The sequence below is a fragment of the Python bivittatus genome, unplaced genomic scaffold, assembly GCF_059951505.1.
Source record: "Python bivittatus isolate LINGU-HERP-01145 unplaced genomic scaffold, Pbiv_v1 ctg000070_np1212, whole genome shotgun sequence".
In the NCBI taxonomy this organism is placed as follows: Eukaryota; Metazoa; Chordata; class Lepidosauria; order Squamata; family Pythonidae; genus Python; species Python bivittatus.
Genome location: NW_028277034.1, coordinates 23,276,085 through 23,297,951, shown reverse-complemented (window position 1 = coordinate 23,297,951; position 21,867 = coordinate 23,276,085). Strand labels below are relative to the sequence as shown.

Sequence of the window (21,867 nt, the reverse complement as noted above, 5' to 3'; positions counted from 1 at the left end):
TAAGAGATTTTACTTAACAAGCTGCATCCTGTCAATGAAGTTGGGTAATTCCTATTGTTGGCTCATGCTGGGAATGGAGAGACAAAACGCACCTGCTCTGCATGACTTAAGGCAAATGTGAGGAAGTTCGTATGAAATCTGCCTGTGTGTGTGAGAGAGAGATGATTTCATTCTTCAGGAATGGCCAGCTGGCAAGATTTCTTCCTGAGTTTGAGAACTAGGGCAAAGCTGTGCAGCAGTAATAGTTACTGGCATCTTGCTGTGAAGAGTGCACCTAGCTACTAATAATTAAATAGTGCCTAACAGTGACTTGAAAGGATTAAAAATGCCATGAACTCTTTGCTTCAGCACTTGGCCTATCCTTAACATGTTGTGTCACCCCAGCCATCTGTAGTTTATTCAGTAAACCATTTTTAAATGAACCATGGCTTAGCATAGTGCTTAAACCCAGCTGTTCAGTTTCATTTGTCGAAACCATATTGGGAACTCTCCCTTTTTGCTAAATCCTTACCTATAACAAAAAACCTTTGTCTGGGTTCACATATTGTGCAAAGCAGTTGTGATGGGGAACCAGGCTCAAAGCCTGGGTTGGTCAGGAATGTCACTGAGTAATGATGGACTACTCCCATGTTTTTATTCTGAATCTACCTTGTTGGATGGGTATGAGAATAAAATGTAAGCAAGCCCATGTATGTTGCCTCAAGCTCCTTGGATGAAAGTAATGCCATGTAAAAACAGTATCAGTCAAGTACATTTGAGTTACTCTGGGTAAAGATAACTATCAAAAAGGAAGGCAAGAGTTCCCGGGAGCAGTCACTTCCTTTGGCCAATAGAAGCAAAATCATCTTCCTTTAAATGTGTGGTTCATTGGGTCAGGAATAGGTTATTGTTGCCACTCACTACAAAGCTGTGCTTTCCCTCTTAAAAATTTAATGAGATTGTAAATTAAAAACTCATCAAAATCAAATTGGCTTCATGAATCATAATGCAACCTGAAAATTTAGTGCAGGATGAGCGGATTTGCTCCTTTTGTTATGTCTGTGCTCCCAAAGAAGGGATCTTAAAGATCTATTTCTCATTTCAGTTTCATTACAATTTGTTAAGAAGCTTGAGTATTTGTAGCTGCGGGTACCTGTAGCTGCATAAATATAATTATGTCAGTTTATCCCCTTGTTGAACAGGGAAGCAGGGATTTTTTTCTGGCTGGGGGTAGTTCTGGTTGCATATCAGTTATTGTTGACTGGAGTTCTTCCTTAGTTGAAATCTGTGAAGTGCTATTATAAAAAAAGAAAACACTGATAAATGCACCTCTTAAATAAACATTCTGGAAATACAATTCCATGATATTTTATTAAAAATAATTTACAAGGTTTATATATTGCAATAACCCATAACATGGGTTGGATTTGGGTTCATACACTCAGCTATTGTGTTTTGTAAAACACAGTTTATACCTTACTATATTGTGTGAACAGTCACTAAGGATTATTAGTAAACCATGGTTAAGCCAAACCTAGCCATTACTGATGGAACTGTAATAATGGAGACATAATTATGCGTTTACTTTGCTACAGTTGACTAAGTATGATGGCAGTTTAAAAATAAATTCGTAGGAAAAGAACCTATTTACTGTCTGTTCTGTAAGAATTTACATCATAATGTGTTTGCTGGTCTTCAAGGTACAATGCACCCTCTATTTTTGTAAGTCAACATGCAAAGCTGCATAGAAGAACTGTTCTTTTAAAAAAAAAATCTTCACATGGCTTGTTCAAGTATCTGCTCCACCTCCTTTCCTTTTCTCAGCTTTGAAGGCTTTGATTGAATTACTAATATGGTTTAAAAATATTGTATAATGGGGCACTGTGGGAGAATTTCTAATTAGAAACTACACCACCAGATTTTTTCCCCATGATCTTAAGCCAAAGACTACACAGTGAATATAAATAAATGAAACTTTAAAGCTCAGGAACTCATTAATTCCAGCATTGCTGATTTCTGTTTTTCCTCTGTTGCAGATGTTCAGGCAGTTGCTTATGAAGAGCCAAAACACTGGTGCTCTATTGTCTATTATGAACTCAATAATCGTGTTGGAGAGGCATTCCATGCCTCTTCCACAAGTGTGTTGGTGGATGGCTTCACTGATCCCTCAAATAACAAGAACAGGTTTTGCCTGGGGCTCTTGTCAAATGTTAACCGGAATTCTACTATTGAGAACACTAGGCGGCATATTGGCAAAGGTACTGTTGGTCCTGATCATGTCAGTACATTGGAGGGTAGATGCAAGCTACATTTAATAGCTTTAAGGCTTCATTGAGAAATAATGTATTCAACATAATCATAACATTGTTTATCTCTTTGCAAAATGCTGGCAACCTGTAGGAATGGGATTACACTGTCCTAAAGTGATGGATTTATTTCCAGAAAACTTGATCATGCTGTCCAGGGATAGTGAGGAACATAGTCTAGGGCATCTAGATGGTGCAGATTTCAACATTTTCTGGAAATAATCAACTTGAAAAGAATCTGAGTATGGCTGAAGTGGTGAATTTACTGATAAAGTAGATTCTTATTATTGGAGGCTGAGATAACTATTGAGCTTCCTGAATACAGAGGTATTGATGTAATTTGTATAATAGATGAAGAATAAGGGGAAAGCAGTTGGACTTGCCTATCTTTCCAATCCAGAATTGCAAACTGGAATTTCTAAGGTTTTTAAAAAAGACAAACAAGTTTCATCTGAATTGGCAAAACTATATAAATTCAGTGGCATGTTGCATTCTTTCTTTTAAGAACTGAAGTGGATGGTAGTGATTTGGATTTTCATGCAATTTGGGTTTTTCTAGAATCTTTTTTCAATGGTGAAGACTTTGGATGAATCCTATGGAAAAATAATGTGCTGGGTAATTTTGATGGATGGTTAAGGCATTTATTGAAAAGAGAAGCATTAGCACACAGTTGTTCCCAAAATGCTTTTAAAAAGCCAGAAGTACAGTGGGGCAAAGAAGTATTTAGTCAGCCACCAATTGTGCAAGTTCTCCCACTTAAAAAGATGAGAGAGGCCTGTAATTTTCATCATAGGTATACCTCAACTATGAGAGACAAAATGGGGGGAAAAATCCAGAAAATCACATTGTCTGATTTTTAAAGAATTTATTTGCAAATCATGGTGGAAAATAAGTATTTGGTCAATATCAAAAGTTCATCTCAATACTTTGTTATATATCCTTTGTGGCAATGACAGAGGTCAAACGTTTTCTGTAAGTCTTCACAAGGTTTTCACACACTGTTGCTGGTATTTTGGCCCATTCCTCCATGCAGATCTCCTCTAGAGCAGTGATGTTTTGGGGCTGTCGCTGGGCAACGTGGACTTTCAACTCCCTCCAAAGGTTTTCCATGGGGTTGAGATCTGGAGACTGGCTAGGCCAGTCCAGGACCTTGAAATGCTTCTTACGAAGCCACTCCTTCGTTGCCCGGGCGGTGTGTTTGGGATCATTGTCATGCTGAAAGACCCAGCCACGTTTCATCTTCAATGCCCTTGCTGATGGAAGGAGGTGTTCACTCAAAATCTCACGATACATGGCCCCATTCATTCTTTCCTTTACATGGATCAGTCGTCCTGGTCCCTTTGCAGAAAAACAGCCCCAAAGCATGATGTTTCCACCCCCATGCTTCACAGTAGCTATGGTGTTCTTTGGATGCAACTCAGCATTCTCTCTCCTGCAAACACAACGAGTTGAGTTTAGACCAAAACATTCTACTTTGGTTTCATCTGACCATATGACATTCTCCCAATCCTCTTCTGGATCATCCAAATGCTCTCTAGCAAACTTCAGATGGGCCCGGACATGTACTGGCTTAAGCAGGGGGACACGTCTGGCACTGCAGGATTTGAGTCCCTGGCGGCATAGTGTGTTACTGATGGTAGCCTTTGTTACTTTGGTCCCAGCTCTCTGCAGGTCATTCACTAGGTCCCCCCGTGTGGTTCTGGGATTTTTGCTCACCATTCTTGTGATCATTTTGACCCCATGGGGTGAGATCTTGCATGGAACCCCAGATCAAGGGAGATTATCAGTGGTCTTATATGTCTTCCATTTTCTAATTATTGCTCCCACAGTTGATTTCTTCACACCAAGCTGCTTGCCTATTGCAGATTCAGTCTTCCCAGCCTGGTGCAGGTCTACAATTTTGTTTCTGGTGTCCTTCAACAGTTCTTTGGTCTTGGCCATAGTGGAGTTTGGAGTGTGACTGTTTGAGGTTGTGGACAGGTGTCTTTTATACTGATAACAAGGTCAAACAGGTGCCATTACTACAGGTAACGAGTGGAGGACAGAGGAGCCTCTTAAAGAAGTAGTTACAGGTCTGTGAGAGCCAGACATCTTGCTTGTTTGTAGGTGACCAAATACTTATTTTCCACCATGATTTGCAAATAAATTCTTTAAAAATCAGACAATGTGATTTTCTGGATTTTTTTCCTCATTTTGTCTCTCATAGTTGAGGTATACCTATGATGAAAATTACAGGCCTCTCTCATCTTTTTAAGTGGGAGAACTTGCACAATTGGTGGGTGACTAAATACTTTTTTGCCCCACTGTATATACAAGGAAGAGACCTTTGTTCCCCACCCCAGCTACATAAAAGACAACAAGGTTTTTTTTCCAGGTGAGTGTAAGACAATTGCATCCCCAGTTAGGCATTATGAGGAAGTTGTAGTTTTATCAAGTTGCAAACAGCTACTTGATTGATTATGTTAACTAATATGATTTGATCCTCTTGTCTTTTGATAGTTTTAGACTGCCGAAACAAATATCTAGAAGTATCCCTGTAGTTCATAATTGGGGAAATCCTTAGGTCTAAGAGTATATGCAGATGACCAAAACTGTGCTTTCTCTGTGTAGCTGCTAAGTTGATTAAGGTATATCTGATTCCTCATTTATACTTTGTGCCAGAAGTAGAAGTTATACACCTCAATTTCAGAAAAATTCTAACAATCTTCTGTCTCTTTTCTAGGAGTTCATCTGTATTATGTCGGTGGAGAAGTCTATGCAGAGTGCCTTAGTGACAGTAGTATATTTGTGCAAAGTCGAAACTGCAATTACCATCATGGCTTCCATCCAACTACAGTCTGCAAAATTCCAAGCGGCTGCAGCTTAAAAATTTTCAACAACCAAGAATTTGCTCAACTTTTAGCTCAGTCAGTGAACCATGGCTTTGAAACTGTATACGAACTCACTAAGATGTGCACTATTCGTATGAGTTTTGTAAAGGTAAGCAAGGCTTTCTGTCTTTGTGTGTGAAAGAATGACTTTTTGAGCTGGAAAAAACAGAAAGAACAATGGCTCAAGTGGCTAGCATTCACTGCTGGATCTCCCAACAATAAGATTCAAAAGGCATTATTTGCCTAAAATCCTAGAGCTCAACTGAATTCCTCTTGCATGTGTGCATGCATACACACACACACACACACAGAGTTCCTCAAAACTTAAGTGTGATCAACAGTTGTTTGGTAATCTGGCGCTGCACTAACTGTGTTTAGGGAAGGAAGGATTGCTGGCTGCAGCAACTGAAATGTCCTGACAGCAGTCGCAAACAGCCTCCAAGCAGCTGCATGAGCCTTCTAAAGGATACAGCTGCTTTAATGCTTTGAAGAAAGATGCTTTGCTTATTCCAGCACCTCTTCGGAATGCTTTGCATAGTTATTAAACCCTATCTTGAGATAGGATCTAGAACAGAACTTCAGATCAAATGACTGTTGGAATCTTTGCCATCCAGTGGAAGGTCAGTAGAGTGGAATGGAGAGTAATGCTCCTACTGAAGACACTACTAAATTTAGCAGTTTAATTTTGGAAAATAATATCCTATCAGCAATATCTTATTGAATATGATGCATAATAGAATTATGATGCATAATTCTAATAATTAGATAGATATTAAACAGATGCTTATTTCTCAGATTTATATCCTGCTTTTCCTTTAGGAGTTCAAGCCAGTGTACTTAGCATTCCTTCCTCCTTTTTATCCCTACAGCAACTGCTCTGTGAGGAAGATGGGTCTGACTAGCCCATGGTCACTCAGTAAGCTTCTGTGATTGGGGTGAAAAGAATCTGGGTCTTCCCAGGGGCCTGTTCAACACCTTGATCATACCTAACTGGCTTTTTAGTTAGTAAAGTGTATGATACCATACTAATCAAAACTACAACATGGGCTGCTTATACATCGACATATATTTTTTTCCTAGGAAGCAGAACTACAATATTTGCAGCACATACCCGCCAGTTATATGTATTCAGTTAATTGGAAAACTGCCTTCTTTCTGTCAAGCCACGCTTTATAATTAAATCCACTACTCATAAACATGCAAAGAGCATAATATGGGAATACGGCTTAATTCATTAAAAAAGAAAGAGAATGCCTAATTATTAGTGTTCCCTGTTGCCTTTGTATTATCAGGATGCTATTATGTGTATCAGGACACGCTGTGCTAACATTAACACTTTTCTGTTTCCTAGGGTTGGGGAGCTGAATATCACCGGCAAGATGTCACAAGCACACCATGTTGGATTGAAATTCATTTGCATGGTCCCCTTCAGTGGCTGGATAAAGTTCTTACACAGATGGGCTCTCCTCATAACCCAATCTCTTCTGTGTCTTAAAAGGATTCTGAACTTCAGAATCTAGTGAGCCTTGCATGTACTTGAAGGATGTATGAGTCAGACACATGTACAAAACTGGCAGCAGCCTGTATTATACTTGATATCTGTGACCAATTATTAGATCAGGAAGAAAGCTCTTACTAAGTTACTAAGTTATTAAAAACATTCAATTTTCACAATAGTAATCTCTTTCCAATCTTTAGGCAGGGGATTGTAATAGCTAGGGATGGCCAACTTAATGTAAATTGAAAACTGTTCTCAAGCAGTCTTATTTAGAACACTAACATTACCATATGTGACTCATTCATTGTACTGTGTGTTCTGAAATGAATACCCAACATTGACAGTTACACTCAATTAAAGGAAAGTTTGCATCGGTATTTGAAAGTCTTGGTAATAGTAGCTATCTTGGGGGAAAAAGGCTTCTGTGTAATCTTCTGAAACTGTGTACTGACCATACTGCTGCAAGAATTTTTAGGTATGCTCTTTCCTAAATGTATGTACAGTGTATTTGGAATTTAGAGGTGGACAAGAAATTAGATAGATGGGGGAAGTGGGTGGGAAGTGAAGCTGACAAGGACAGGTAGAATTATACTGTAAACATAGCTTGTTAAAACAAGACCAAGTCTTGCTGTGTGTATTTCACTTTTAATAGTGGCTTCATCTTAATATTAACTGATATTTCTGCCATCTGCAGCTTCATAGAGAAAGGGTGGGTCAATAAATGCTTTTGCCGTGTACTGCATGGTCTGTAGATTTCAAGACAAAACTGTACAGTCTTTAAAAAATTGGGCAGTTTTATGCAGTTCACATAACAGAAGTAACTGTTTCATTTTGTAAGACTTTTGTGTTTTGCCAACTTAGCAGATGTTAGCTCATGTTGGGAGGACTTAAACAACCTATTCAAGTGTTTCAAACTTAAAGGTTATTTTTTTTACCATTTTAATTGTTTTCTTTCTGCTAATGTTTTTATATTCATTCAAGCTGTAGTACTTTTTTCAGTATTTTTTTTAATTCCAAAACTTAGGGGGTTCATCTCTATTGAAGTTCAAATAAACATATTGCTTACTTTGATTAAAACAATTTCTTATGCAACTTTGTTAATAATGTGAAAATGCCTATTAGTTTTAAGATAAATGAATGTTGATACATGAAGAGTCGTTAATGTTTGTACAGGAGTTCAAAATTATGACCATGCAGAAATGGATACCCAAAATTCCCTTTATGACTCCTTAACGCTTGAGTATCTTGCCAGTTTCATATTGTGGGCTTAATGGGAAAAAGTTCTTTACAGTTTTCCCCAAGCTTTTATTTCATGTTGTATTTATCATAGTTACCAGAGATAACTACACATGAGCTTACATATTATGGCACTAAAAAAAATAAGGAATGCCTGGTTTGTACAACATGTTAAGTATGGTTCTGGCTAAATATTTATCTACATCTAGCCATTTGATTTATAAACATAGTTTTGGGGGATAATATGTTGTGCAAACCCAGACACTTCTGCTTTATTCAATAAAGGGCTGGTAAACGTAGTATAATGTGCGAACCATTCACAATAACCAGAGACACGGTAGCAAGATTCAAAACTGTAAAAGGAAGCATAAAAAAGTTCAAGCTCAAGTTCTGATGACAACCAAGCAGTTTTCTTGAGAATATGGAAGTCGCTTGCTGTTGCTTTATTAAACTTTACAAATCTAGTCTATAACACTGGTGTTCCCTCAAAGTCTCCTGTCCAAATTCTTATCAGGCCTTAGCTTCCAATCCTGGACAAGATCAGCCACCAGCTGAGATGAAGAAACGCATACCTACACATATATTTTTAGGTTCCCTGTTTCAAGGATACTATGATCTTTTTGAAGTCATGGACACAACTTTATTTTAAAACCATCCATTTTTGTAGATGCTGATCAGATACCTTTCACTACCAATATCTCAGCTGAAGATTCAAGGGACTGGCGCTCCTACACTAAAAAGCACATTTTACTCACACCTTAAAGATTCTTAAATGTTTCCATTCTTTATATAAGAATTTTAAAAAGAGCTGATAGCCAGGAATAGTTTAATTACTATTTGTGTCTGTTCTTTTGGATTTGAATAGAAAAAAGGCCTTCCTGTCCCATTACAGGTGATAATTTGCCTAAACACATTAGCACAATCTTATTACCAGTTCTTGTGTTCATGAATTATCATTGCTCATTCTTCATCTGTTTAAGCTTTAAATGTCTGTAGCTGCTGCTTACAGGTCTTTCCTATTTTTAATCCATTGTTAACATTCTGCCCACCCACCCGCCCCAAACACATTTGTGATTGCCAGTTTACCGAAAAGCTGTGCAGCTGAGAGGAGCCCTTAAAAACTGAGTCTTCCCCTCAGGTGCTTGGGCTAGAGTGGGTGATGGGACTCTTGGGTGTTGTATGGCTCCGTTTAGAGATTGGATTCTTTTCTAGGCATCTGTTGTTCATATGTTTGTATTTTTAAACAGTTTTAATACTGCATGCTGCCTTGAGTTGCAGTAGAGTCAGGTGGCCTTATATATTTAATTGAATAAATATATAGTAAACGGGCTTTGTAACTAATCATGTCCATCATGCCAGCCATGATACACATCCATAACATGCTCACCACATCCCAAATGTTAACTATGTTTTAGTTTTTGCTTTGACATTTTGTTAGTCCAATAAATAATAAAATTATAGTCCACAGAAGGATGGAGACAGTAGAAGCTGTACAGTAGTGACAAATGTGTTTTTAGGATTCTGTTAAATCCATAAAGCCCTATTAAGGCATGGTTTGCTGCACAAGCAATGGTTAAGCATAACATGTAAATCTAAACAAAATATTTAAATGGAATGTGGAATTTAATTGCTGACATTCTATCAAGTGATGAATGTAGTTTGCATTTAAAATTCTCATAAAATCTGCTGGAATAATGAAACAAGGTATGGTTGATCCCTCATTTTTGAAAATACAAAATCTACTACTCAGAACAATCTTAAATCTAGTAGCTGTCATGTATGCGAAAAGGGCAGCATCATGAAAGAGCTCTGGAACTTAGTTATGACCTAAGGAGGTTTAATAATAACATAATGAAATAAACATAACACCAGCCAATTCACATGAAAACAACACATAATCACTGTTCCTTTTGACTAAAAAGCAATTCTGCTACTAACCACCTTCATTTTAACATTACTATATATATATGCAGTAGTGCAACTGGTAAGTTCTGCCTTGTCATTGCATAATCTTTTCTACAGGTGAAAATGTCAATTGCTTTTAAGCACCATCAAGTGGCAAGAATGAATACTACTTTTAGACCAAAAAAACCCTCTGCAATTATGTATCCTCCCAGCTTCTCCCCCCCCCCATTAATCTACAAACACTGCAGGATATTTAATTAACACCTACTGGACTATATGGTACTTTTTTCTAAGAATTATTTGTTCTGAGTACAAATAGGATGGACTGCAGCCTAAATCACTTCCATTTGTAGGATTTTAAAATCGAATATCTACAAATTGGGTTTATAAAAGAGGCAGAATATTAAGTGGACTATGCTGAATATAATAGATATAGTAGGATGGTTCAGGGATGTTCATGTAAGTATGGACACAGATGATGTAAACTGCAATTGTGTGCATACTCTTTGTGGAAAAAATCCCCATAAATTCCATGTGATTTACCTAACATGTTGGCCGTGTCACACAACACATTAATCCATCAATCCACCAACTGCCAAACCTCAATGGCTATGTCCTCATAACATGCAAATCAAAACTATGTTTTATATAAACTATAACTTAGAAACTCTGGCTTGCAAATCCTACCTTATGATTTAGCACATTATCCTTTCATAAATAGCATGAGCAAGTATTATTAAGACATGTGGAAACAAAAGGAAAAGTTCCTATAGATGTGGAATGTAGGTTTCTGTCCTAATAAAATGTAGAATAATCATTTTAAAAGTAGGGATAATTACAATCATTCAATCATATGAAGGTAAGTCTTCATTAGCATACTTATTTTCTGGTATACTCTTCAAATTGGTAACTCTCAGAGGCACTGAGAGTCCAACTCCCACTATTCTCAGCCAACATGACCTTCGATCAGGGGGATGAGATTTGAGGATTTGCAGCTCCCAAGACATCAGATCAGTAAGGCTGCTCCAGCATATGGACCAATATGCTTACTCTGAAAGTTGTAACATTGGGAAGAGGAAGGCTGGATTCACCCAAGACATTAAAACAAATAGTTATTGTTTACCACAGGGTTTCCCAAACTCTGAGGTGTACCTCCCTTGGGGAGGTGCAGACAGAGGCCAGGGGAGGTGTGAAAAACTATTTACACTTGTTACAATAAATCCACCTTTCCCAAAGTTTCATTGTATTGTTTTCATTGTTCATTTGAGTTCATTTTGGTGTTTGGATTTTTAGGGGAGGTATGGCAAAAGATTAGTAACCCCTGGTTTACCGCAATGTATGACTGGAGTTTAACATTTGGGCTCACACAAAAGGCTAGACTAATATGTGATTTATGATCAATTGTGCTATGCAAATCCAGACAAATGGGTTAATTTAGTAAACAATTATTCAGTGAGCTATGGGCTAGTGTACCAGGCAAATACATTAATATCTGCCAACCAGGGAGCAGAAACCAAAGCAGAAAGCTGGGAACTATTTGCAAGCCTTCCTCAAAAATGCTGGAGTACAGTTCTCAAAATTTCCAGCTACATGGTAGGGTTCAAATGGAAGGTAGGAACGGAAACTGAAGATTTGGAAGAAATGAAAGGTAACAGAACATAAATGGACATTGTCCTGAATTGTGCGTGTGTACACATGTATATCACTTCTGCTTATCTCACCTTCCCCATCACTCCTCGTCCTTAGCTGTTCTGTTACTCTATAGTCGCAAAAATTGCCCTGGGGGTGGGGGAGGACGGAGCCATCCTATGCCGCTTTCTTCAGAAGCAAGCAAACGCGTGCAAAGGATTCAAGTCAAGCCTGCTTGGAGTCGAGCTCCGCTTCTGGTGGCTTCAGGGGCACATCCCGTACAATTTTGGGAGGTAACAATGCAAAGATGGTCTGCCACGGCCTTCTTCAAAATGGCTGTCTTCTGCTTCTCATTCGTCACCTTTTAAAATGTTGGGGCTTTAAACATGACTTCCCAGTCCAGCTTATACTTCTGTATTTCCGGATAGTTTCTCAGATAAATACCAGCTAGTCCCAAGACTGTTTCACCTCAGAGTCCAACCAATTTGCTCGGTTCCCCAAGCCGAAGGAGCCCTGCCAGCTAGGCCTTACTCTCTTCCCCGCCTCCCACCCACCACTCAGTAAACCACTCCCACCCACTCTCTCTCTCACACACACACACACACAAATAATTTTTGGGAACCGGAAGTTTTCCCAGTCATGAATCACTCCCACTCTAAGAGGGAGTGGTCAAAAATTAAAGCATAAAAGACCCAAACACCATTCTTAGTGCGGGAAGTGTGGTCCGCAGACAAAATAACTGTCCTCTAAGACTTCTTCCTCGCCTGCCCCAAACGCCAATGAGAGTGCTGTGCTTGCTTGCGCTTGCGTAGAAGCCGCGCTGCCCTCCATCTCCCAGACCGGCGCGCAGGCGCAGTCCAATAAATTGTTTGAGGGCAGGCGAAGAGTGGTGTGAACTTTGCGTGCTTTAGTATGGCGTGGATGTGAGACTCGCGACGGGGTCGTTCCTATATGGTGCGTACGCGTGTCCGTAAGGAGAATGTCTGCCTAGGTGTCGGGCAGTGGTGATCTTTGTTCTTTGTGAGTTGTGGAGAACAGCTCTTAGTTGTTTTCTTATATTTGGGAAGCAAATAATCTTTGCCAAAGGTTGAATTGTATTAGGGGAACGCCACCTAGATTTTAATGCAGCATTGCTCGTAAGATTGAACTTTGACTGGGTTCTGAAATCAAGGGTTGAGCTACAGTGAGTTTGCTCGTTTAGGGTTTACCATGATATGTGAATTCAGCTACTTGTGGGTTCACACAGTTGTCTGGACATAGCCTATGTATATAGAAATCTCCCACGTATTTCTCTCCAAAATAGAATTAAGCTATAATGAATGAGGATGGACCGTAGCATTTATTCAAATTAAAATATGAATACCTGTCCATTGAAAAAATATTTTTAGAATTAATTCATTCTGTATTCAAAAAGCATTGGTTTTTTCCCTTATGCTCTTTAAAGGAATGCTCAAATCCTGCTTTTTTCAACTCAGTAGAATTATGGGTGTTGACATCCTAGTTAGAAAAAATATGTGCCAACATGTGAATTTTAGCCTATTTCCAGAGCTGCATGTCCAGTAGTAAATGTTAAATAGTTGTACGTGTGTATTTGGGTCTAAGGCTATTTAGCTAAGTTTCCAATAATCTAATTTTATCTTTGAAGTTTATTCATTAAATTTTACATCCTTAATGTGTTCTGTAATATAAGATTGTTCTGTACTTGGTTAGCTGATAAATGCTTGTGTGTATGTTTTCATATTACCTTTTCAATATTCATCATAACATCTGTTCAACTATATCTTCCATTGATTTAGTGAATGTCTTTTAAATATTTTGGACCACGGTATTTTCTGATAGATAAGAGGAAATGCTTTTGGCTTACTGTGCCTCTATATATACGCAGTAGTCTTGATTCATTATAGAAATTCAATTATTAAAACAGAGTATTGGAACATCTATTTGATTTTTACATTTAGTCTATATTTCTCATGTCCTCCAGATGTATGACTGCAACTCTCTCCGATTCCCTAGATAGCATGGTCAAACAGTCTTGCTGGCTGGAAATCTTGGAATTTATAGCCCCATGTATCTGGAAAGCACCAGACTGTAGACCATTCATTCTCAAAACATAAGAACATGCTTGTGAAGCATAATCACAATGATCCATAGCGGCGAAGTACTGAAAATATTTAGGACTGGTGAGGTGGCTAACTTTTCAATATAAAATTCAAATGAACAGGGACAGTGACATACAATATTTTTAACAGAAGATGTTGATCCTCCTATATATAGAAAATAATATATAACTTTTCCTTGTATTAATTTTCTTTTTTCTTATGCCCTGTTTGAAACAAAGCCTCAACTAATTTTCTTAAATATTAACAGTGTAGTAATCAACATGTTTTGGAAAACCTGCAGGCTGAATTTAAGGATTTCAAATCTGGGGGTTGTGGGTTGAGAAAAATGGTAAAAGCAATTAAAGACTCTGATATGAAGAGTCTTCTGGTGTTCATCTTATGGTTGAAGTAGGGCTGGAGAGACTGAAGCTGAAGTGTACTCTTAGCCACGGAAATTCAGTGAGTGACTTTGGATTAATCATCTGACTACGTCACAGAGTTGTGACGGTGGTAGAATTAAGGAAAGAAGGAAGGAAAATGTGAAAAAAATGTGTTTTTCTTTTGTTATTAGGCTGTTTAAAAACAGGCATCTCTGGCTTGAAACAAAATGAATAGATCATCAATGCTGTTGCGGTTTCCTCTCTACCAGCTTCTTAAGAACGTTAGGAAGCCTTCTTGGAAAAATTTCTGCTGGAAATCTAGCCATGGATTTACTTTTCCATACGGCCAACAAGTTAATTCACCACAATCCCTTTGTTCGTGGAGGATGGTGTTTTCAGAAGGGTTGAAATCTGGGCTGGGTTGTCCAGCAGCAGCAGAACAGCATACCCGTGAGCTCTCTGACAAGGAGCAAAGACTTCTGAACAAGCTGTACAGTGGACTGATCCAAGGACACAGGGCCTGTTTGGCAGAAGCCATTACTCTCATAGAGTCAACACATAGCAGGAAAAAGGAAGTTGCCCAAGTTCTTCTTCAGAAGGTATTATCCCACCACCGAGAACAAGAACAGTTAAATAAAGGAAAACCACTAGCCTTTAGAGTGGGTCAGTTCTCTCTTGTTTGTGTAGTTATTGCTATTCTGATTCAAAGTCTCCTTATTTGCCTGTTGCTATGGTGACAGTTTATTTAACTCTAAAGTTTAAAAAGTTGATTATAATATGATGTAAGTTTGATACTACTGAATTGCTGAATGTCTGTATTGTGAAGCTTGCCTCTCAGGGATCACTTCTCAGTATCTAGGCAGAATGTCCTTTCAAGACATCTTACTTTCAAATGCCTCTAAACTTGCTCCCTCTGAATGGCCTGCTTGGGACTACTTAGCCTGCCAGTAGTTGGTTTTATTTAACCCCAGAAAACTCCATTATCATTTCTATGAAACATGCTTCTAAATAATGTGTTTATAGGTAGAGAAAAAAGTTATGTCAGGTGTATTTTGAAAATGGGATTCCTTTAATTCAATCTGTGGTATTTTTATTTGATAATATGCACCTGGATTAGAGCAATCCATGGGTCGGATGCAACCTCTTAGCTCCTCCTTTGCAATCTCTGGTGCCCCTCCACGTCAAAACTGGCAACAAATTACCAAATAACAATGGGGCAATTTTACTCTTTATTTTTAAGATTTGAAGAAAACTAAGTGAATTGAGTCTCCAGTAGTGAAAAACCTAAAATGCTGAAAAATTAGCCCCGTCTCCTCTGGTGGCATCATTGCCTCACAGCCATACCCTAGCAACACTTGACAATAATAATAATAACAACAACCAACAATAACAATAGAGCAGCATAATCTTAGGCTGCATAAAGGATGCCAGATGTACATAAATTGAAATCTATAAATAAATGTGTAACTTTGGAGAAAGAGTTGTGGTTAAAAACAGATCATGGAATGCTGGTAGCAAATACATTGCCAATATACATGGAATGTTTTAGCTTGATCATTTGCTCACTTTCTAATACAATGTGCAATCAAATTTTGATGATGTTGATGATGTTGCTGCCACTTAGGATTATCTGGTCCTCCTGGTGCTGGAAAATCAACGTTCATTGAATGTTTTGGGAAAATGCTGACTGAAAGAGAGCACAAAGTATCAGTCCTGGCAGTAGATCCTTCCTCTAGTACTACTGGTGGTGAGTATGTCTGCAAAAGCCTTATTCGTCTTTCATTCTTTTTATAATGAATATAGAATTTGTGAGAGCCAATACATAGTTAATGGGAGTAATTTTTATTAAAAATAGTGGGATTGGCTTCTAGGTATGTGTATGATTGTTCCATTATTTTTATTGAAAGTATAATTTGTTTTATCCTGAAAGCTCAGTAGAAGTGTCTTTACAGAAGATACAGTGATTCTTCAACAGTATTACATTGGCTAATATTATTAATGAAAGAAATATTGTACAGTAGAAGGAACTGTATTAAGTTCTCTTCTGCAGTTGCATGCTTTTTTGATAAAGTTCCTACAATTTTATTGATTAGGATAAGGTGGTGGAAAAATGCCTAAAGTTTAGTAGATGTATTTTCCGTGTGTGGTGAAAACATCATAAATAAGCATATTTTATCCAAGGACTTTCATCTGCAGGGGATTTCCACAGCAAGCTGCAAAATGACAAAATGTGTATTGTGGCATCACAAAGCAAGCTCTACCCCTATGTGTGGTATCAGGATGGAAGTATGAAAGAGGCGGAGCTCGCAGCACAGTGTACATTTTGTCATTTTGCCCTCTTCACAGGTAGCCTATTTGTAGCCTAGTTGTTTTGGAAGAATCAGTCTTTCTGGTCTTGAGCAAAAGCCTGTTTTACTTGAATGGCTGATCTTTCCTTTGTCTAATGTTTAGGCTCACTCTTGGGTGATAAAACACGAATGCCTGAGTTGTCAAGAGATATGAATGCTTACATCAGACCATCTCCAACCAGAGGAACTTTGGGTGGTGTAACACGGACTACAAATGAAGCCATTTTGCTGTGTGAAGGAGGAGGCTATGGTATTGTTCTTGTTGAAACAGTAGGTCAGTGAAATTCCTTCTCAATTTTAGGCATCATTCTCTGTAGCTCAAGGTGGTTAATCCATGGACCGCATGTATTCCTCCAACCGTTTTTGTGGCTAGTCATCCAAATTACACCATGAAAATTCAGCAATGAAATAGATTTTTTAAACATTTGCATTCTTTTATAAAAAGAAAACTAAAATGTGTTCTTGTTGCAGGGGCCACTTGTTTTGCACCATGCTTGCCTAGTTCACAGAGCAAAGCTATCAGTGCATGATGTGACGGGTGTGCATATGTGTGTGTTTCAGCTGGCTTGTAACAGAGCCTAGCACTGATTTGAGCTTATAGGGAGTGACTGACCCAAGGTCACCAGCTGGCTTCTGTGCCTTAAGGAGGACTAGAATCTGGGTCTCCCCACTTCTAGTCCAGCACTTAACCACCACAGCATACTGGCTGTCTTGAAGGGGGAAAAGAAAGGCTAAAATATATGTGATAATTATTAGTAGGTTCAGTTTATCTATCTAGCTTTTTTTTAATGTAAGTATTAGCTACAGGATAAAACAAAGACCCTTGACCAATATCATTATTAAGCTGTCTGCAGGCCTCAGAAGCTGCAAAAATAGAACTGTGGCCACTAGCCAAAAATACTGCCCACCTGTGCTGAAGGTGTTTGAACAAGGAAAGTGCTGAAGTTTCTTGCACAGTTTAAAACCAGCAACTCTATAGTAATATGTTGTTAGAAGAAGGGATGAAGTACCAATAGGATTTCATCAGCCCCTAGGATAGCATTCAGTCTGCATGCAGATCTCTTCAGGGAGAGGGTCTCTCTATATTTGCGGTTTAAGTTTGGAACCTGAATAGTCCACTTCTGCTCTTCATTCTCAGGAGTGGGGCAGTCGGAGTTTGCTGTTGCCGATATGGTTGATATGTTTGTATTGCTGCTGCCACCAGCAGGAGGTGATGAGTTACAGGTACCAATGCTGCATTTGGTGAAAATCTGAGTTGAATGAAGCCATACCTGTAAGAGCTATTCAGTACTAGCTCATATCAAGCTGGTCTGCCAGAAATGACAAGTAGCGGTCAATTTTACCAACTTTTGCTAGTTTTAAGTCAGGATTTTGTAATTCCCCAGGAGAATACAACTTGAAGTGAGCAATAGTTCATTATGTCCAATAACAATTTTGCATTCATTTTTTAATATTCCTGTTTGCACTTAAAACAACTTCTTAATAATAAATGGTGCTTTTATATATGTTTAATTCTAGGTTCATATAATTAAATTTACGCGCTGTCCGACTCCAGGTGACTCTGGGCGGGTGACAGTGTAACGACAATAAAATACAATGTAGGTAATCAGAAACAAAATAATTAAAGGACAAGAAGAATAAGAAGAAAAATAAAAAAGTAGCATACTAATATACTATTAGTATTAAATATAGTGTTTAATATATTAAACAGTTTTGAACAGTTTTTTGTAGTTCATATTTTTATTAGTATATTGTCCTGAGCACTGATTAAATGGACAATCTAAAATATTGGAAATAAATATACCATGTGAAGATTAGCAGCACTAATACTGATTTTAATAGGAATGCATCTGAGTTATTTAAGTGTATGACAAAAGTTTTAGTTATATCCAATTCTGGTACAGTTTTCAAAGGGTGACACTAGTTTCTCTTTTGAAATCTTGCAAATGGGAGTATGCAGGGTTGTTGTTGTTTTTTTACATTAGATAAACCATTTAACCAATTGCATTCGCTCTCCAGAAATGAGCGGTTATCTTTTTGAACTCTATATAAAAATGAAGAGATCCCTTTAAAAGTATTTTCTGGTTACTACATTTAATTCTTATTTTTCAGGGTATCAAACGAGGTATCATTGAGATGGCAGATCTTGTTGTTATAACCAAAGCAGATGGAGACCTCATTGTGCCAGCACGGAGAATTCAAGCAGAATACGTCAGTGCTTTGAAATTGCTTCCTAAGCGCTCAAAGGTTTGGAGACCAAAGGTTAGTATGTTAAAATAGTTTGGAGAATGTATAAAAATATGTAGATCATTGTCATATGTATTTATATTTGTCATTTGACATACAGTACTTATCAAATGTGATGATAAGTGAACTATGTATCTCCCACAAGGTAGTTTGTAATAGAAATAAAATAACCCAAATGCTATTTCTCCCATGTGCAATTCATTATTTTACTGTTTTATGTTTGAGAGAGGTGTTAAGTATGAGATATACACATATGTACGTATATAAAATTTGTCTCCTGGTATTATAATTAGCCTGTGTATTCCTAATGGCTACTGTATTCTTTTAATATTAAAAATTACCTAACAGTCCCTAGTGTTAATATTATAGTATCACATCTAATTACAAGCTGAATCTGTAGAATGTCTTTTTTTCAAGGTATTTTAACTGTAATGTTAACTTTTATATTAAGCTCTAAGTTATTATATAAAACATACACATCAAAAACTATAAAGCAGGCAGACTTAAAATCAGGAGCAATAACAGACCATTCAAACAAAGGATAAACATCTCAGCTTCCAAAAAGTCAGTAGATTAAATAAAGGATGAGAAAATATCCTCTGAACTTTAAGGAATGTGATAACTTATAGTGCAGTTCTAGACATAACTACTAAAAATGCATCTCATTAATTTTAGTGGGGTAAACCCAAAAGAAGGTAAGTATAAGATTGCAGTTAGGAGGCAGTAATTACTCATTCTAGAGCCCAATGGGCTCACCTTGAAAAATCAGTATCTTGAATTTAACCTGAATATAAATTGATAAACTATGTAGAGGTATCAGAATATATATCACCTGTCCTTATTTTAAATGTGTTTTTAGGGGTGGCAGGTTTTTTTTGAAGTTGAACCATTTCAAATTCAGCATGTCCTGTTTCCATTTGAAATGGGTTGCTTAAACATTTCCAAACTGCTCAAAACAGCCCACTTTAAATTTAAAATAGCTGGATTGATCCAAACTCAGAACAAAGTTTTCAGATTCCACATAGTTTGAATTTTGTACAGCCCTCATGTTTAGTATTGGTTTATTTGGTTTGTATTGTACCCTGTGACCTAGGTGAAATAATTTAATAAATAAAATTACCTCTTAATAGATAGTGTTAATTTGGATCAGGTAAATTCTCTCCATATCATCTCCAAAGGTAATTTACATTGTACAGTAAGTAGAGTTATCTTCTCAATCTAATAGGTAATGCGGATCTCTGCCAAAACTGGAGAAGGCATTTCGGATGTATGGGATAAGATGACCGAGTTCCAAGAGCTCATGCTTACAAGTGGTGAGTTGCTTGCCAAACGCAGGAGACAGCAGAAAGTGTGGATGTGGAACATAATCCAAGAAAGCATGCTGGACCATTTCCAGCATCACTCAGAAGTGAAGGATCAGATTCCTCTTCTGGAAGAAAAGGTCGTTGGTGGGATCCTGTCTCCTGGGCTAGCTGCAGACCTATTGCTCAGGGCTTTTAAAGAGAAATCCTGATTCTGTTCTGTATATGACCTGATGATATAAAATAAATGATACATGATATCAAATTTTTAAAAATTGTCTGAGCCATGAACTTCTTTATTATCAAATTTGTACCTGTACATTTCCAGAAATGCCTGCCTTGACTTGCAACAATAATGAACAATAAATCCTTTAGCAAAGAGAAATAACAATAAAACTTTATACCACTGTATTAAAACAACCATCAGTGCATAATATAAAGTGGCCAACAGAAAGGAAATGCTAGTTTATAAAAATAAGCTTTCAAATTTCCATGAAAAGTGTGTATAAGGCAAAGACCATTAATCAGAGAGAGAATTCCATAGCATTGGAGTTGCCACGGAGAAGGTCCTGGACCTGATTGATTTCTGCTGGGCCTCCTTCCTGGCCATCACCCCACAGGCCCTTAGCTGATGAACAGAGCTCCTTGTTTGTAATATAGGAGACTTGTTCTTTTAGATAGACAAGTCCTGAGTTGTGTGGGGATTTCTATGTTAAAACAAGCACACTGAATTTGGTTTGGAAAGCAGCTTGTAGCCCATGAAGCTCAGTCAGGACTGGTGTCACTGGCCCCAATAAGGAATACCTAGCAGAAGCCTGACCACTGCATCCTGGATCTACTGTAGCTTCCAAGTTCCCTTCAGAGGCATCCCATGTAAAGCACATTACATGGGAGGTAACCAGAGCAGGGATCACAGAGTTTTGGTCAGGTCTATTCAAGAAGCAGTGAAGCTGATAAATTAGCTTCAACTGGTAGAAGGCATCCCTCACCACTGCATTCTTCTGTTGTTTTATGTTCCTGAATTAAGCTGCTTAATCTGATAACGTGAATGTATTACAAATGTAGGTCAGCATATTTAGATACACTACATTTATGTGGTGGCATATGGCTATTGCAATGTGCTGGTGCCTTTGAGGAACTGTTGTAGTTTCAGTTTCTGTTTAATCTACAGAGGACCCTAAAGATATAGTATGTTGTTCATTAACCTGCATTGCATGGTGAATTGAACTGATTTATACACTGAGTCCTTAACAAATTTTATTTATGCAGCATCACTAAATTACTGGGTTTTAAAGACAGTTGAAGTCTTTGTCCATTCAACATAAAAAGTAAATGCTTTGCAACTGCCACATTATTGTGCAACTGAATTAGACCAGGAACATCTTGCTCATGACTTGTTCATATAAGTTGATGAAGCATAATTACTTCTGCATCATTGTGATCTCAGTCCATGGGGCTGCACATATATTTTATACATGATTAGTTAAATTTGCAATATCACAAACTCTGTGCAGAGGTACTTCTGGCAGTGTGAATGCATGCGTTTTATTTAACACTGAGGTCACTATCTTCTGCACAGATACAAAGAACAGGTCACACTGACCACAACAGGTCTGAGAACAGAAAACATGAATATGATCAGACTATATAAGCTGCGTGTGTGCTGGTCCTCATTCTTACAATCCTACTGAGGTTGTGTCTAACACACTTGACTTTGAAATACCAATTGATAAATTTCAAGTAACTCAGCATAATTATGAAAAGAAAAGAAACTAATGATACAAATTTGTGGAAAAACATCCATAGGGATATCGAGAGCAAGCTAAATCTCGCTGTAACACTGATGTTGCCAGTTTTGAATTGTATTTAGCAAATTCTACAGTCTGATTTTTCTATACAGATTTGGCAGCTTGAGAGAACTGCTGCAGTCTGGCTGCAATATTGTTACTGCTGCTCTTATTAGGAAGTTTCTCCCTGTATATCTAATCTACCTGCTCCTTCGTAATGAATTCCTTCCTGTAATACAAGTTTAGTGGCCTTTAATATGCATAGCCCTTCTGCATATTGCT

At 37.8% G+C, this 21,867-nt stretch overlaps 2 protein-coding genes across 4 annotated transcripts in view; both read left to right on the top strand.

Moving 5' to 3' along the window:
- SMAD1 (SMAD family member 1) overlaps positions 1 to 9,580 on the top strand; it is an 80,967-nt gene extending 71,387 nt beyond the window's left edge. For all 3 annotated transcript variants that reach the window (XM_088132805.1, XM_088132806.1, XM_088132803.1), the window contains 3 exons: positions 2,016 to 2,237; positions 5,008 to 5,264; positions 6,507 to 9,580. In XM_088132805.1, coding sequence (XP_087988931.1) covers positions 2,016 to 2,237; positions 5,008 to 5,264; positions 6,507 to 6,650 — 623 coding nt within the window. In that variant the 3' untranslated portion in view covers positions 6,651 to 9,580. The remainder of the gene's footprint in view (positions 1 to 2,015; positions 2,238 to 5,007; positions 5,265 to 6,506) is intronic.
- A 2,666-nt stretch (positions 9,581 to 12,246) lies between these two features.
- Positions 12,247 to 20,144, top strand: MMAA (metabolism of cobalamin associated A). The gene is made up of 7 exons (XM_007437508.3): positions 12,247 to 12,377; positions 14,094 to 14,565; positions 15,527 to 15,649; positions 16,354 to 16,524; positions 17,389 to 17,474; positions 18,363 to 18,512; positions 19,723 to 20,144. Exons 2-7 carry the CDS (start codon positions 14,130 to 14,132, stop codon positions 20,008 to 20,010), a joined length of 1,254 nt encoding a protein of 417 aa, XP_007437570.1. The 5' UTR covers positions 12,247 to 12,377; positions 14,094 to 14,129; the 3' UTR covers positions 20,011 to 20,144.
- The last annotated feature ends 1,723 nt before the right edge of the window (positions 20,145 to 21,867 follow it).